This window comes from Carassius gibelio, chromosome A1, assembly GCF_023724105.1.
Source record: "Carassius gibelio isolate Cgi1373 ecotype wild population from Czech Republic chromosome A1, carGib1.2-hapl.c, whole genome shotgun sequence".
Lineage (NCBI taxonomy): Eukaryota > Metazoa > Chordata > Actinopteri > Cypriniformes > Cyprinidae > Carassius > Carassius gibelio.
Window position 1 is genome coordinate 27,359,803 of NC_068371.1, and position 17,519 is coordinate 27,377,321.

The following is a 17,519-nucleotide window of genomic DNA, read 5'->3' on the forward strand; positions in this document are numbered from 1 at the left end:
GCGTCAACCAATCAGCATCTGCAGAGTTGGTTGCGCCCGATTGGTTGCTTTCACCGCTCTACTTACTTTTAGTTTTAATGACCCTTGAACGGAAAAAGAGTCTGGATAATAACAAAATAATATTTCATAAGAAATAATGTTAGTTATATTATATTATATTATATTATATTATATTATATTATATTATATTATATTATATTATATTATATTATATTATATTATATTATATTAGTAAAGCCAGTCATGCAAGAACAACATTCTCCAGCTTCCTTGCGGTTTTTTTAATAGATTATTTTAAAACAAATTTATTTCAAAAGTCACATTAATGCTATGATGTGTTTTAGATATAATTTACGCTCCATGAAGGCGTTTGTTTATCTTCAGGCATCTAGCAGTACTACTATGTGCGCTGACGTTTGGGTCCATGTGTCTCCGGTGGTGCTGTCTATGCTCCGGTGTCATTGGTGAATGACCGAAGATGTCTCATTGCAGGTTGTTTGCCCGGTTGCTCTGTAAGTAAAACTGACGCGACTGTGGTTACATTTGAAACACATCGCTGTCTTTGTTTTAACATTACTCCATCAGCTTATGTACTCGAGAGAGTCATTTATCGCTTATTATTTTCATTAAACACACACAGTTAGCTAATGCTAATGCTAATGCAGCTGTGGTGGTGTTCTCAGTACAAGTGTAACATATTTAACAGTGAACTTCTGAAACGTGACCTTTACTGGTAAATATGCTTAATTTCAAACTCATCGCCATGTTCACTTATAATAAATAATTTAAAAGGTCAGTGTTCCATGAACTTGAAAAGTTGCAGACTGACAGCAGTATCTTTTGATGTAACTTAAGTGCTTATTCATTTGTTGGAAATTAGAGAGTCTATGTCTTTGCTACAGTTATGATCGATATTTACTCTTATCCCGACAGTGTTCTTTATAATTGGCATGTTGAGAGGTATTAATGCATGACGACTAGTGTGACAAGCTTTGTGGTTGCTATAATGTTAATGTTTTTTTTATTGCTATTACTGTAATCTCTGTGAGTATTGCAATATTTTAAACATTTGGTTCTCTGTTAACTCTTCCAGTCTTGCACAATTGAAGTGTCTGTCAATAAGGGAATTTTCACTCACAGAAGTTGACTAACTTCTCTCTCTCAGATACACTGCATACTATACCTTTTTAGAACCAGCCATACACTTAATGAAATTACATTTATTACATTGCATTTATTTTACATCTTTAGGTATTCACACAAAATAGCTTTGCTATTGAGTACAGTAGATAAGCAACTGATTGTCTTAGTTGTTTAAAGTGAACTTTAACCTAGAGAAATGTGCATGGACCATCTAATCTAAATGTGGTCAATAGGCTGTTTCTTTGAAGTCATATTTTCTGCTTTCTCTTCTATTGCATCATTCAGGAGCTAAGTCTTCACTGATCACTTATAAACATATTGGACTTTATAGTGCAGCTTGGTGCTTTTCAGCCGATGTTGTGTGGTTGACCCCTGTCTTATATCCAAACTATTTGAGGTCATAACCTCTGGACATCAGACCCTGTTGGGAACATGTAGAGTAATGTGAAAAAAACTTCTTAGGCCTACACCAAGTTTACTAATGTAGCTGCCAAGCTGACTTCAAAAGCATGGAGTCCTGCAGACTTAATTTTGTTGTTACCCTACAGGTCAAACATTTGGATTTAGCAAGACAGATTCATAAATAAACTGCAAGCAGCTGGACACAAATATAATGAAGAGGGATATAAAATCCAAGATTTATAGAACGTTATAGATTTAACCGCAACATTTGGTCATGCAGCCTTCATTAAGAATAATAATAATAATAATAAAATCATCTTAAATCGTCAATAAACTTTTAGACATATTTTCTGATTCTTGGTTCTTATTCCACTGCTGTTGTGTTTGTATTGGCAGTGCAGCAGGCTGGAGTGAGACACTGTTACACTGGCAACAGGAAGAACCTTTACATCAACAAGAACACCAAAGTCATCTGTCAGGGCTTCACAGGAAAACAGGTGTGTAGCCACAGTCTGCGTTCACCACAGTGCCCTGCATTTCAGCCCATATCAAAAGGTCTGGATTTACCTCTTTTTCATTTGGTTACTAATTGGATGCAGTCTCGCTGGTGGTGGCATGCAACAACAGTTAATCTCACTGTATTTAAACTTGATCAGCTGCTCACCATAACAGACCATTATTGGTTACAAGTAGTGATGCGCTGAAATTTTGGCAGCCAAAAATATAATAATATAATCAGCCGGAAATACATTTTCTGTTTCGGTCAACAGTTTTGAAAGGCAAAAGTCATTGTCCGAAATTGTGGCTTCTCCAATGGTGTGTTTTGAGTGTGTCAGTGTCTGTTTCTTACACACAACATGGTTAAATGACACATGACAGGTAAACATGAAAAAACTGCTGTGTGAATGGTAGTGCTGGATTAGCAATATTGCATTTCTCAAGAAATGCGGATAAATATGATGTAATGATGTTATATATATATATATATATATATATATATATATATATATATATATATATATATATATATATATATATATTTATTTATATAAATAAATAAAATTAGGAAATAAGACCATTTATATGACATGACTTATACAATTTGATATGACTACTTTAAAACATACTGTTATAGATGAGTTGAGTTTTATATGTTTTACAATCTTTTCTAGATGAGGATTGTTTCTAGATCGTTCTTGATGTCTGCCCCTAGGCCCTTTATGCTCCAGTATCCAGTACCCTTGCTTTTCTTACCCCTGTGATTTATGTCCTGTCTCTCATTGCATTTTTCGTGCTCTCCTTCACCCTCTTTCAAACGCCCCTTTACTGTAATAAAGGGTTATTAGATTAAGTTTTAATGAACACTCATTATAATTAGAAAGGGATGAGGAATGACTACAGTGTCATTGCGGCATATTAACTTTGCTGTTTGGCTACATAAGCAAACCATACCTCAAATTAATCGCCACGCAGTTATAAAAGGCAGCATGCAGGAAAAATGGCAAAGTTAGCACAGCACTTCAGTGTTAATGAAAGCATGAGAACAAATGATGGTAGAAAAGTTGGCAAGAGGACAGGCTGAGGGGAAATAGATCGGAAACGTGCCAGATTTCTAATTCGTTCTAATTATATGTGTTACATTACAGTGTAGATATTGTCTGGTGCTGGTGACCCTTGCCTTTGGACTTTGCGATGTTTCAAAATAATTTGTAATAATTAACATGGATGAAGTGGGAAATGAAGGTTAAAGTTCATAATGTACAAATTCCACTGACTGTTCATATCCCTAATCATAGAAAAATTGTAATTTTCATTTTCATTGATTTTAAAGTGCATCACATAATGAAATTGCATTCAAGTCCGTTTCCAGCAACTTTTTTTTTTCTCTCTCTGCAGCAACTCAGAGCAATTTTCATACTCTTTATACTTTTTTTTTCAATCTATAAGAATGATCAGCTTACACTACCAGTCAAAAGTTTTTGAACAGTAGGTTTTTTAATTTTTTTTAATTTATTTTTTTAAAGAATTGTTCTGCTCCCCAAACCTGCATTTATTTGATCCAACGTACAGTAAAAACATACAGTAAAAACAGTTTTGAAATATTTTTACTATTTAAAATAACTACTTTTTTAAAAAAATGTAGTTTATTCCTGAGATCAAAACTGAATTTTCAGCATCATTACTGAATCATTCTAATATGTTAATTTGCTGATTATTTTTTTTTTTTTTCTCAGGATTCTTTGATAATTCTAAAGATCCAAAGATTAGCATTTATCTGAAATAAAAAGCTTTTGTAACATTATATGCTATTCCATTCAAAAGCTTTGATTTCTTTCTTTTCTTTTTTTTTTTTTTTTTGGAAAGAAATTCAAAAAATAAAATATTTATCAAGGATGCTCAAAATTGGATTGAACAAAAGTGATGATAAGACATTTCTAAGTTCTTCTGAACTTTCTATTCATCAAAGAAACCTGAAAAAAAAATTCTACACCGCTGTTTTCAACGTAATAATTATTTTTGAGCAGCAAATCAGAATATAAGAATGATTTCTGAAGGATAATGTGACTGGAGTATGCTAAAAATATAGTGTTGTGATACAAATTTTGGCCAAATCATCCAGCCCTACTTTATTAACAACTTCTTTCAGCGTTACATCAGTTGTGGCAGGTTCACAAAACAATAAAAAGGTTCTGCATTAATGGTTAAGCTCAATTTGAAAAAAATAATAAACTGGGACCTTGCTAAAAGTAAACTTCAACCATTCCTTCTAACACTAAGAATTTTAGAATAGCAGATGCTTCACATAACCAGCAGTGGTTCAAGGTTTGGTGAACTTTCACACATTCCTTTGGTGTACAGGAATGATTGAACTGGCTAGGAAGTTTTCCGTTTCAATTACAGTAGGTTTTCATAGTACACCAAGTTCTTTCACTCAAAAGTAAGATTTGGTTCTTTATTATATGTCCCCTTTAATGTAAATAGAAGCTGTCATTGCTGAACATTGTCAAATTCTTCTTTGTCCTTGATTGAAAGATCTCTGTTTCCTCTTTCTGTCTCCAGGGCACGTTTCACAGTCAGCAGTCTCTGGACTATGGCTCTCAGTTAGTAGGAGGAGTGTCTCCAGGCAAGGGGGGCAAAACACACCTGGGTCTGCCTGTCTTCAACTCTGTGAAGGAGGTAATGGCGTGTGTGACTGCTGACAGGATCCTGCGAGCCACAGTTACTCTTAGGACAGCTGCTCTGATTCTCTGAGACTATTAGGGGAGTTATTTAGAGCAAGTGACACCAACAGTACCAGAAGTGTTAAAGGCCAGAGGCTCGCTTTGTTGTCTTTATCAGTTTAAACACTTTCGCATAAAGCCCAACTGAAATACCCCAAATTGGATTTTGACCCAATTTGTATTTTGGTTCCTATGCATGATTCTTGAATTGTTTTTTAGGCGAAGGATGGCACAGGGGCTGATGCCACCGTGATCTACGTGCCGCCTCCTTTCGCAGCAGCCGCCATCATCGAAGCCATTGATGCAGAGATACCACTGGCCGTCTGTATCACAGAGGGAATCCCTCAGCAGGACATGGTGCGGGTCAAACACAAGCTGCTCCGCCAGAGCAAGACCCGCCTCGTCGGCCCCAACTGTCCCGGTGTCATCAACGTAAGTGCTGCACTTGTGCGTTTGTACCGACACAGCTTTGTTTGTGGAAACCCAACTAGGGGATGTTTTGAAGAGTAGGATATTGATGAAGTTAGCAAAAATGTGGTTTTAATTCTAACACAAAATAGCCACTCTTTGTCAACTGTCTCTCTCTCAAAATTAAATCACTTATACTATACCAATAAAAAGTTTATAGTCAGTAAGGTTTTTTTTTTTCAATAAAGACACAGTTTGACGTTGGAAAAGGTTTCTGTTTCAAATAAATACTGTTCTTTCAAATGAATGCTGTTCTGCTGAACTTCCTTCTTGTTTTCAGGATTGATATTAATACTGTATGATTATTAAACACCAAATCAGAACATTAGAATGATTTCTGAAGGATCATGAGACGCTGAAGACAAAAACCAGTTTTGCCATCACAGTAATAAAATACATATATATAAAAAAAATTGAAGTGTAGTGCATTTGGATAAACATTTCTTTTTTTTTTTTTTTTGTGCACCAACAAATTAAATTTGATCAGTTATGAATTCATGTCGACTCTAAACCCTTTCTGCTTGTAACTTTAATTGACTGTAGTAAAATGTATGATTTAAACTGAACTGAAATTTTTTATTTTTTTTATTATATTTTTTATTGTTTATTTTTATTTCTATTATTATTATTATTATTATTATTAATTTATTATTATTATTATTATTATTTGCAGCCTGGCGAGTGTAAAATTGGGATCATGCCTGGGCACATCCACAAGAAAGGAAGAATTGGTAAGAGCTCCACAGAACGACACCTTTCATTGTTATGACAAAGCAAACTCAGTCATCCTTCCAGAAGATTTTTACAGTGCAAAGCATAACATGCTGATTTAATATAACTTTAAGAGATCCTTGAAATCCTAGCGTACCTCATGTCTTCTCGTTCATAAAAGAAGCATCAAAGCCAGAGCTAGAGGGTCTCGGTTTGAGATGGACACTTTTTAATACATTGGATTTGTTAGAGTTTTTCTCACCATGTCAGGGATGATGAGATGTCTCTGCTTGAACATGAACTCAGATGTAGACCGTAGCACAGTGTTCAGACTGCTAAAAAGAGAGGGGTTCAGATCGCTTCTCATCAGTCATCTGTCAGGGAATTTTAAACTGCAGGGCTGTTCCTTTTCAAGTCACTTCACTAGACAGATGGCACAGGTTTTTGAAGAGGTCTGAAGAATAGTACTCAGACTTGAACTCTGTGCTTGATTCTGTAATTAAAGTTGTGATTTCATGAGATGTCTGTCTGGAAAGGTTTCAGGCTTGGTTGGCCCCTTCCAATACTTTTCTCATTGAGTATAATTTGACATTATCAAAGTAAAAAAAATAAAATAATAATAACAAATAATCTATATTAATTAAAATTTTTAATGCATAAATACTGCCTGGTTGCCCCCTAATTGCACTGGAGTTAAAGGAACAGAAATGGCAGGAAAAGTGTATTATGTTGAAAAGTGCTAGGAATTTGGATTTTTGCCTTCTCTAAAATGGTCAAGACAGGAAATTATGATCTGCAGAACATATAATCAATGGAAGAAAGGTAGAGACTTGTACTTGTGTTGATGTATTAAATTTATGAATGTCTGATTAAAATGAGATTTTTAATTACATTATAAATTTGTTAATTAATCAAAAATTAAGTACTCAAGTGTATACATTTAACTTGTTGGCCATCTTTTTTAAATTTCAGGCATTGTATCTAGATCAGGCACTCTTACGTATGAAGCCGTACATCAGACGACACAAGTGGGTCTGGGCCAGTCACTGTGTGTTGGTATGTGAAACATACATACATTAAATCAGTAATCTAATTATTATAAGTCTATAGAGTGTTAGGTACAGAAAGATATTTGAACAATGTTTATTTTCTTTCAGGTATTGGTGGAGACCCTTTTAATGGCACTAACTTCATCGACTGCCTGGAGGTGTTCCTGCAGGACCCAAAAACTGAGGGCATCATTTTGATTGGAGAGATTGGAGGAGATGCAGAAGAGAATGCGGCAGAGTACCTGAAACAGCACAACTCTGTAAGCTGCTTCTCATATGTTTACATCTAAAAAGAAAACTGCTTTTAAATGTAAAACTTAACCTTTTAACTACCTCACCCACCTAAGACAACGCAAACTGATTTGTCAATGTGCTTCCTCCACATTTTTTAAAACAGCAAAATTATTATAATTTTCTTTTTTTAGCTGTATACAGTAGAGTTTGTTGTGTTACCAAAATTATTATTTGGATACCGATACCAAGTCAAAAATTGCGATTTCGATACTTTTTCGGAAAAGGGAACATTACATTCTCAAATATCATTGCTGTGCTTTATTTTAAAACCGTGACAACACTCTAATCATATAACACACTAATAAATGAACATGTGTGAACTTGTGACGAGTCAGCTGCCTCCTCCTAATTATCATCGGCAACCCGTCCTAAATCGCTGCCCTTCACCAGGCTCCCGAGAGGAGGGGTGCTGGATGAGGGCTGGCGGCGTGTTAAGGGGCACAACTGATGGAAATGGAGCCTCATCACCGCCACTGTTGAAAAGCCCAACAGGCCTCCCCTCGGGAGACCGTCTCTTTCCCGTGCATGCACACTGGTGTCCTCATGGGTCCAGGAAGGGTGTGTTGAGGGACTCCCGCGGCAATCAGAGACGTGAGCCACTGGACCCCCGGTCCGGACGGGAACCGTACCCATTTATACGGCTGCCGGGCCAGGATGCCAGGCCGTCGATCCCCTACAAGTGCCTCGGCCAGCGAGAAGGATGCCCCTTTTTTTTTTCTTTTTTTTTTTTTCTCTTGATTCTGAAATTTGAAATTACTTCAATATTTGTGCTTGCACATGCAGCCATCTTGCTGCAGTGTTTGTCACATGCAACCTGCAGCTTCTTTGCTGCATGCTTGAGGAGAAAAAACACAGACGTCAATAGGGAGGCACTGAAAGCGTGTGTTGCACACACCAACATGAAATATGTCTCCTACAAATCTGCAATGTAGTCATTCTTTGAAGTATCGATACTAATAAATTTAGGAATCATGGAGTGTTTAATATCCGAGAATCGCGATACTTTTGAAGTATCGCTGCACAGTGCAACCATAGTATACAAGAACATTTAAAGCAGTAGTTCACCCAAAAATGTTGTTCCATACAAACACACATTATTTTCTTTCTTCAGTCATTCATAAAGGGTGATGTTAGCCATGATGGTCACAATGCTATTTTCTGTGCAGTTCCATATATTTTCAATAAATGTTGAAAAAATGTCACCATGTTGATGGTGGTGCGTCCACACGCAGCAGCTTCTCTCTCCTGTCAGAGCAGTGTTTTTTTGTTCTGTGAGTCACAGTGTTTTTGTACGTCATCATCACGTCTACCTGTCTTTAAGCATGCATACAGTCGTGAGTGTCTGCTCGATGTCGGCAGAACCAAATTTTTAGAGATAAACTCTGTGCACGAAGAAGAACTGTGGGATCTCGGTCTGCTCCGGAGGCTTACACCATCACCGACCCCCAGTACTGCAACTTGCCCACAGCAGAGGCGACACAAGCAGTGTGAGAGTAAGCAGGAGAGGGTTAACCGTGGCGGTATCCGGGCTAGGCTAACGGCTAACCCACACAAGCCAGGCTCTTCAAGTCTGTTTTGACCAAACTGCACAGAAGACTCCAGCTCCTCCCAGCGACCAGGTGATGATGGTGTCCCAGCGTGAGGAGACCGTGTGAGGAGATCCCTCAGCAGGATCAATGCACAAAAGGTCCGTGTCCTGACAACATTCCTGGCTATGTACTGAAAGAACTCACTGATGTCTTCAGACATTTTCAGCATCTCAATAAGTCAGGTTGATGTCCCCACATGCTTCAAAGCTACCACCAACATTCCAGTCCCGAAGAAGTAGTCTCCATCCTGCTTCAATTACTACCGCCCAGTTGCATTTACTCATATTCTCATGAAGTGAGTCATGCACCATATGAAGTCTTCCCTCCCCACCTCCCTGGACCCCTTTCAGTTTGCATATCGGTCCAACTGCTTGACCGATGATGCGATCACAACTGCCGTCCACTCAGCACTCACAAATCTAGAGTAAAAAGACTCATACGTCAGAATGCTGTTCATAGACTTCAGTTCAGCATTCAACACAATCATCCCTCAATAGCTCATTCACAAACTGGTCCAGTTGGGGCTCAGCACTTTGGCTGTGCAGCTGGCTGTTGGACTTTCTGACTGGAAGACCTCATGTAGTACGGGTCGGCAGTAAAACTTCCAGCACCATCACACTGAACACTAGGGTCCCCCAAGGATGTGTGCTGAGCCCCCTTCTTTTCGCTCTGCTGACACATGACTGTTAGAGTAACACAGTTTCAATTCTCTCTGTATGTGCTGTACATGTGGAAAAATTGACAAAAATAAAGCTGACTTGACTTGTATGTTCTGTCATGCTCCAAAATGATAAACACAATAAATGTATCATAAAAGTCTTTTAAAGTCTCAGAACAATTTTGTGTGAGAACCAGGAAAATGTAACTCATTATTCACTGAAAAACATCTCTACGGTACTGCAGTTAAAATATGTTTTTTCAAATAAGTATGTTCAAATTTAGTATGTTATGATCTTTTATGAAAATGAGAACTGATGAAGTTTGGCATTAATGACATCAAATGTGCCATATTTAAACACATGTAAATGAGATTTGATATCTCTGTCTCTTGGTTACACGCATTTATTTTTCTAAAGGCTTTCAATATGCATAGACTTACACAAGTCATATGCATTTTTTATACAGGTTTGAACCCATTGGTGTCTTTAGGATCTTCTACAGACACCCCCACTCAAAGAATCACTGTTATTCATTCATGAATCCCTTAGTTTTTCTTCTTAGCCCTTGGTAAATGGACATTTATTTTTCTTCATCTGGATATCAGCATTTTTGTCCAACAAACAGGATCCCCTTTCCTTGCTAGCAGGAGCTACTCACCCCTGGAGCTCACATTGTTTCTGTGAATGAGAAAACAGCCTCTAGCTGCTGTTTGATCTGTTTTGGCTGTGAATTGAAAGTCTATAGAGCTGAAATGCAGCCTGGCTGGTCCAAACATCTCAAAGACCTCCTCCACATTCTAAAAGCACTTTGGTTTGTGTCATCATTAAGCATGGCATATTTATTCCTCCAGTCTGAGAGTCATGGAGAGCTGATGCACTAACTAGTGTCTTGTATTGGGATAATTTTCTGTCTGTGATTTATAAAAAAAATAAAAAAATAAAGCATTGGCACAATGAGTACTAATGGAACAGTTTCAGCAGTTCTGATTGTGGCAAAGTGATGCATGAATGTCCGTTTTCTCAAGAGGACTGATTCAGTCTGAGAGCGTGATAGCGGTGAGGCATAGTAACCACAGAAAATCAAGCAAATCGCTCCGAATTTGTTAAGAACATGAACAAGTGCCTCATTTTGAAGTGAGTGCTTGGAGGTACAAATAAACTCTTCTCCATTCTGTGAATCAGACCATACTAAGGAGCTCATTTTTATTGTGGCCACATTTGAACTGAACCAAAATAGCAAAACCTGCAATTTTCTATGTTTCACAGTTGCAGAAGCCGTTAAGCACTGTTGTGTGGAGATAAGGGAGTGTGTAACATTTTGAGCACACATTAGGACTGTAAAACTTACTTCTTTTCCTGCCTCTTAGTTAAATTGGAGAATTGATTTGGTGGAAACTATTCCTTAAAGACTAGTTGCAAGTTGTGTGAAATAACTTCTTTCAGGTGAACTTTTCTCATTTCCTCAACAAGGTAGTTTTTTAAGTGAATGCACCAAAGATGGCCTTGGCTATGAATAATGGAGATCAATACATGGTCATGGGACATTTTGTAGATTGAGCCTTGGGAGAAATATTTGGCGGTTATGGCATTTTCCTTCTTTGCCGCTGTTAACAAGACCTGTATTGATCAGACTGTTAAATGCATGCCGGTCTCATTAAGAAATACGGGCAGGGATGATACATCAGGTTCCAGGCGGTAATGGAAGTGGCGATCCATACAGGAGCTTGTAAACTATTAGCTCTAGAAAAAGTCATGTTTTATGTTGCTGTATGAACCATTTTAGACTGGCCTAGGAAGAAATGTCTGTTTTTCTTTTTGGAATAATAGTAGTGACAAAGGGCTCATGGTCCAATCCCATAACTTCACAGCACATTTATACAGCCTGTTGGATCCATATCTGGTGCTAGCTGTAGTGGCATTGTGCAAATAATGGTGCGAGCAAGTTATCAACTTTCAACATGCATACACCAGTAAGATCTTGTCAGAATTGCCAAGGCAAACTGCAAAATTGCTTTTCAGCCAAATTAGCATATTGATATGAATATTCCTCTCAAGTGCTTGTCAGCTTCACGCTTGTTTTTGCTTATTGGTCACATTTGTCACCTAGGGAAAGTTGCCCATTAATATCCACTTGCAGTCCACGGTCACTACGGCACTATTGGTAGCTGCTGAATGATCAAGAGGAAGCTTTCCAACTGTTAACATGGAAACCCAATAGATTGTGTTCTCCGCAAACGTCTGTTGCAAACCTGTCAGCTATTTTTCTGGTGTTTGTACTGCCAAAATAAATTACATTTATACACTTTAAAAGGAATATTTTACTCAAAAACGACAATTTTGTGCTGTTATGTTTTACTCTAGAATTTACTCAGAATTTTCACACATAATTTCACATCAGCATTTGCATTTTTGGGTTAACTGTTACCTTTTTTGACTCATGTAATTGCTAAATGAGCTAAAATAGGGTTGACTGGAGAGTGTCATTCAGCCAAAAAAAGGGAGCAGTAAATTAATGGATGGCGTTCCACTCCAACACTGTCTCAAGGATTTGTGCATGAGCAAAATATAATTACCTCCGTTCATTATCGTAATCTTCTCAGATTAGGCCTTAGTCTGCAGTCGCCTGTGCTAGCATGAACACTTTGAGCTTTGAACCAAAGACGGCTCCTGTAGAGCATTATAATGTTAGCGGGTAGTTGAAGCTTGTCAAGTATTAAGTCAGACTGTCTTTGACTGGCAGTCACATTCATTTCATCTCCTCCACCAGCTGGCATTCCCATTTAAAGTTTTTAGTGAAATCAAAAATTTTCAGTGAAGTTTACAAACCTACTCTCATGTGAGATGCTAATGAGCACATCTGAATTAGTGCTGGCTCCATTTACGCCTGAGGAGGTCTATAATACCAGAGAAATCTATCTATTAGCATTGATTTTGATGGCAATAGCTGGTAGGAACCCCCAAAGGTATGCAACTTAAAATATCTACTATACTTAAATATTCGTACAATGTTAAAAGTTTGTTCGGGGAAAAAAAATCTGAATGCAAATTTTTTTTGAGTGACTGTCAGTGGAGAAAGTTGATTTTAGCCCCCCAAATGATGGGGCTGGCTCATGCTAACAAGTCAACCATTGACTTTTTGTTTCAGCCTCATCAGAGTTCAAAGGTACACACAGTAGCTTCAGCCTCAGCATCTGTTGGCGGCTGCATTTGCGATTATTACTACCCACATCCCGCTCAGGAATTACGATGTCATTCATGAGGACAGAATATAGTGGGAATGAGGGGGAAAAACGGACCTGAGCATGATGGTCCATGAGACGATCAATGACAGTTAATTGGCTTGGACATGACAAATTGCATTCCATGAAAGTGAGATTGTATTAAATGACATACTCGAGCCACTGTCTGCCCATCTGCTTACTCCCACACAAGCTATTATATGCCTGCCTACCTTTTAATGCCAATTTTGAACAGTATGCACCGTCTAAAAGCCCCTGCACTTATTTTTACCTCTTATTTACAAGTCTGTGAGCTGCAGTTTGAGGAAATACAAATATTATTCTTGTAGGCCTTACTTAGGACCCCCGTGACTATGCTTATTTTTATGGAGACACATAATGCACGGATCAAACAAAAACAAAAGATTTTAACTTTAGAAACACACCGTACATAAACCGCACATACCATACAGAAGTTTGGGGTCAAAAAGATACATTTTTTAAAATGATTTTGAAAGAAGTATTTCAGGGGAACGCAAGGTTTTGTGAGTGAACGCAAAGTATCTCAGGAATCCATACGTTTTGCGAACAAATGTAAAGATTTCTCAGGGGAACTCAAAAAGTAGTAAAAGCAAAAGAACTGAAATATTAGTTGTTGTTTTTTTTCTGCCATCACCGTGTCCCTTTAGGGTCTCCATAGAAAATAGTTGTGCTGCTTAATATGTATGTGCAACATCTTTTTACAAGATCCTTTGAATGTAGAGTTCACAAACAATCGAAATAGAAGCAATTTGTAACATTAATGGCATTACTGTCACTTCACTATCATTGTCACTTGTCAAAGTTGTCTCTTGTCACATTGTCAGTGCATCCTAGCTGAGTGTAAGTATTAATTTTGTTCAAGACAAAAAAGTGTGTATGCATTTTAAAGTCCTTGTGTCATTGTTTTTTACTCTTTAGGGTGCCAATGCTAAACCTGTGGTATCATTCATTGCCGGTTTGACGGCCCCTCCTGGAAGGAGGATGGGGCACGCAGGAGCCATCATTGCCGGAGGCAAAGGGGGTGCCAAAGAGAAGATCGGCGCCCTGCAGTCAGCTGGAGTCGTCATCAGCATGTCTCCGGCTCAGCTGGGCAGCACCATGTACAAGGTGAGACCGTTTTTTCTCAGTGTGAGTTGTAACCACAGAGATGGCACCTTGTGTTTTACCTCACTAAATGCTCAATGCTTTTCATTCTGCAAACTCAAACATGCTTAGAGCAGGCATTTAAAGAAATTCTTTTTAGTAAAAAAAAATAAAAAATCAATTAATTTGTCTTCTCTTTTGTTTAAAATGTATTTTAAAGTCACACCGTGCTGTCAGTTTGCTGATAACTCTTTTATAGTACATTTATTGGTTTAGAAGGCTTTAACGGCTCTGAAAAATTCAGTTTTCTGTGGGCCAAACCAGTGACTAATATAAAGAGCCCCCTTAGACAATCACAGCAGTTTTTACCGTAAGATATTCAATAGAAAGCTACACTGCAAAAGAGGAAATGAACAAAGCTCCATTTATATTGGTGAGTTCGCAGCTCTGCCTCTTTATCTCAATGTATCACAGTCAGGAGTTTTAACAAGATGTATAAAAAGTGAAAGGGTGTATTACACTCATTCATCATTTTAGCCTTTCATTATCAGCGCTAGCAAACGCTCCTTCCTCTCCATCAATACCATTTTCTCTCCTCTTCCACCACACCACTGGATTCTAATTTGTAATCATTGGAAGTAATGATGAAAAACACTCTGGCTGGTTGTTAATTTTGCAGCCCATTGTGTTCATACATCTGTGTTTATCTCATTGGTCGATTTAATAATGACGGCACATACACACGCCTCAGAGTCGATTGTGTGCTTCCCCACTTTTCCTCCATGTTAACACTCACACATATACAGCAACTCACTCATGGCGTACCTGCCCCAGTCCCAACCTGATTATTAACCCGTTATCTCCCAGTATTCCTTGGATGATGTAGCCAAAAACATTTAGAAGCTTTTTCCATTCTATTCTCTATTTTTTTTTATATTTGTGCTGCAACTTTTAGATAGAACAACCGATAGATCAATTTTCCTTAAATATATTAATTATTTTAGTCAGCAAGGACACATTTAAATTGCTCAAAAGTAACCAGTGACATCTTTTTTTTTTTTTTTTACTTGGGAAAAACTAATCCTGAAAACAAATACACTTTTGTTCTTTTTCCCCTCTTTTTTTACTAATGATGTAACCACAGCAAATAATTTCTTGTTACCTGCAGTTTCCTGCAATCCAGATTACTTCAGTCTGCAGCAGAGAAGGCATTGCTTGACCATTAGATGGCAATAGAGCTTCAAGTATTTTTACAGTGCATCTTCATATTTTGAAACATGATATTTGCATAAGGGAATTCTCTGCGAAATGCGCCATTCCGTCTCCCTTAGTTGAGGAAAAATGCATTTTCAAAAGCACAATTGATCACCCTGTAGATGTAAGCCTTTGTAAATTAACTATGTAACTAGCTATTTCTGACTGGAACAATCTACATTTGTCTTTGTATCATACAGTGCATTTCTCACAGCTTTATGTTTACCCACAGCTTTTTCTTTGCAATTAACCTTAATACAGCCTCAGATCCTGAGATTCACAGAGCCATCTTTTGTTTAATGCAGAGGACTTTCTAGCTGTCGGAACGTACACATTTAAAAAAAATCAAATATGTATACTTAAATACATGTATATTGAATATATAGATTCCTATTAGACTATTGGTGACACCAAGCTGAAACAAAGAATTTTGAGAAGACTAACCATTGAAAAAACGACAGACACACACACACACACACACACTGAAAGATTTTGTGCAACAGACAAGGCTGCATGTTCTTCTAAGATATCAAAACATCTGCGACAAATACTGTACAAACCACATTTCCAAAGAATGGTTTTCCAAGCTTGATTGAAAAGAAAAAAATAATTATTGTTCAAAGGAAAAGGTGTGTCTTACCCTGGCGTACAGTGGGTAACACAAAATATAAGCAACACCAAATAATTTTTACTCTTAATGATAATCGTATGTTGTATTTCAAGGAATAATTTACCCCAAAATGAAAATTCTATCATCATTTAGAAGTTATTAATCTGCATGAGTTTGTTTCCTGTTTGGAACACAGAAGTTGTCTTTTTGTCCTGTTGTGTGTCTGATCCTCATCCTCTTTTAATTTAAGTCAAAGACCAGCATGGACATTCTTTTTGCGTTCCATTGAAGACGTAAAATTAACCATTTTCGAACAAAATGAGGCTATGAATTTTTAATGTGAACTACCTTTCAAATCCATTTCATTTCACTCTTCTTGTTGTTTTAATAATCAAAGTAGTCTTTAATTTATAAAGTGCCTTTAAAAGAAGCTTCTGAATATGATTTACTTATTAAAACAACATTAATAATTCAAACAAAAAAGTACAATCAATAGGGAAAATACATTTAAAACAGCACATTAATTATTAATAAAAAGACTAAAAGATAAGATTTTAAAATATCAATCGACCTTGCTTGACAAATGTAGCTTTTTTTGTTTCACTCCATTACCTTAGACTTAATTATTATTTGTATTGTATTTCAGCACTTTCAGCATAGTATACTCTTTATCAATATAGTAAATGTTAACAAATTGTGGCAGTAAACTTTGTTGACTTTCACAAACCAACTGTAAACAGACCCCTGCTATGGACGCAGTGAAGGCAGCCCCTGCTGTACATGTTTGTTTGACCCCTGTTTATTCTTCCCTGTTCTCTGCAGGAGTTTGAGAAGAGGAAGATGTTGTAACTTTTTAGAGGGAGTGTGAGAAACAAACTTAGGACCTTCATCCCTGCTGGAGCCCATCACCTTCCTCCAGGCTCAACAGTGCACACACTTTATGTTTTCAACGGAGTAAATATTCCATATTTGCATCAGAAGAAATAATAATAATAAAAAGTCAATCACAGCCTTTGTCTTAGAAGTGTACGGCACAGGAACATATCCACCTTCTAATCCAGCCACTGCCGGAGCAATGTCAGTCATGTTGTTGCTTTATGTCGTAATGTTTTCTCTCCTTCTTAAACACAAAATATATCTCTTATGCTCTATCTTGTGGTAGTATTTCTTTTTACATTTAACATTATGATGCATTTGTTGACATTATGCTGCAAAGTGTGAATTTTGAACTGGATTCTGAATGCTGAATGCTCTTCTGCCTTTGCACTGCAATTGAAAATCTTTGACATTCCTTTTCAGAGTTCACTTTGCAGTTCACTCTAGCTCAGCGCGAGCATATACGGTGTCACTTGAAAGTTTGTGAACCCCTTGCAGAATCTATGAAAATGTCAGTAAATTTAACAAAATAAGAGAGATCATAGAAAATGCATGCTATTTTTTATTTAGTACTGCCCTGAGTAAGATGTTTTTTCATAAAATGTTAACATTTAGTCCACAAGAAGAAAAATAAAAAATTGGCTGAAATTATTGAAATAGCCCCATTCAAAAGTTTGTGAACCCTTGGTTCTTAATACTTTGTGGTTCACTGAATGATCCTCAACTGTTTTTTTTTTTTTTTTTATGGTTGTTCATGAGTCCCTTGTTTGTTCTGTACAGTTAAACTGAGCTATTTTCTTCAGAAAAATCCTCCATATCCAGCAGAGTCTTCAGTTTTCGTATTTGAACCCTCTTTTATGTAAACAGCCATTGCAAAACAAAAAACAGTTGTAGATCATC

The 17,519-nt window shown here is 37.2% G+C and overlaps 1 protein-coding gene across 1 annotated transcript; it reads left to right on the top strand.

Annotated features, from left to right (window-relative positions):
- The first annotated feature begins 384 nt into the window (after nt 1-384).
- suclg1 (succinate-CoA ligase GDP/ADP-forming subunit alph) lies at nt 385-16,894 on the top strand. The gene is made up of 9 exons (XM_052602692.1): nt 385-512; nt 1,942-2,042; nt 4,606-4,722; nt 4,986-5,198; nt 5,908-5,965; nt 6,918-7,001; nt 7,103-7,254; nt 13,715-13,903; nt 16,566-16,894. Exons 1-9 carry the CDS (start codon nt 479-481, stop codon nt 16,590-16,592), a joined length of 975 nt encoding a protein of 324 aa, XP_052458652.1. The 5' UTR covers nt 385-478; the 3' UTR covers nt 16,593-16,894.
- The last annotated feature ends 625 nt before the right edge of the window (nt 16,895-17,519 follow it).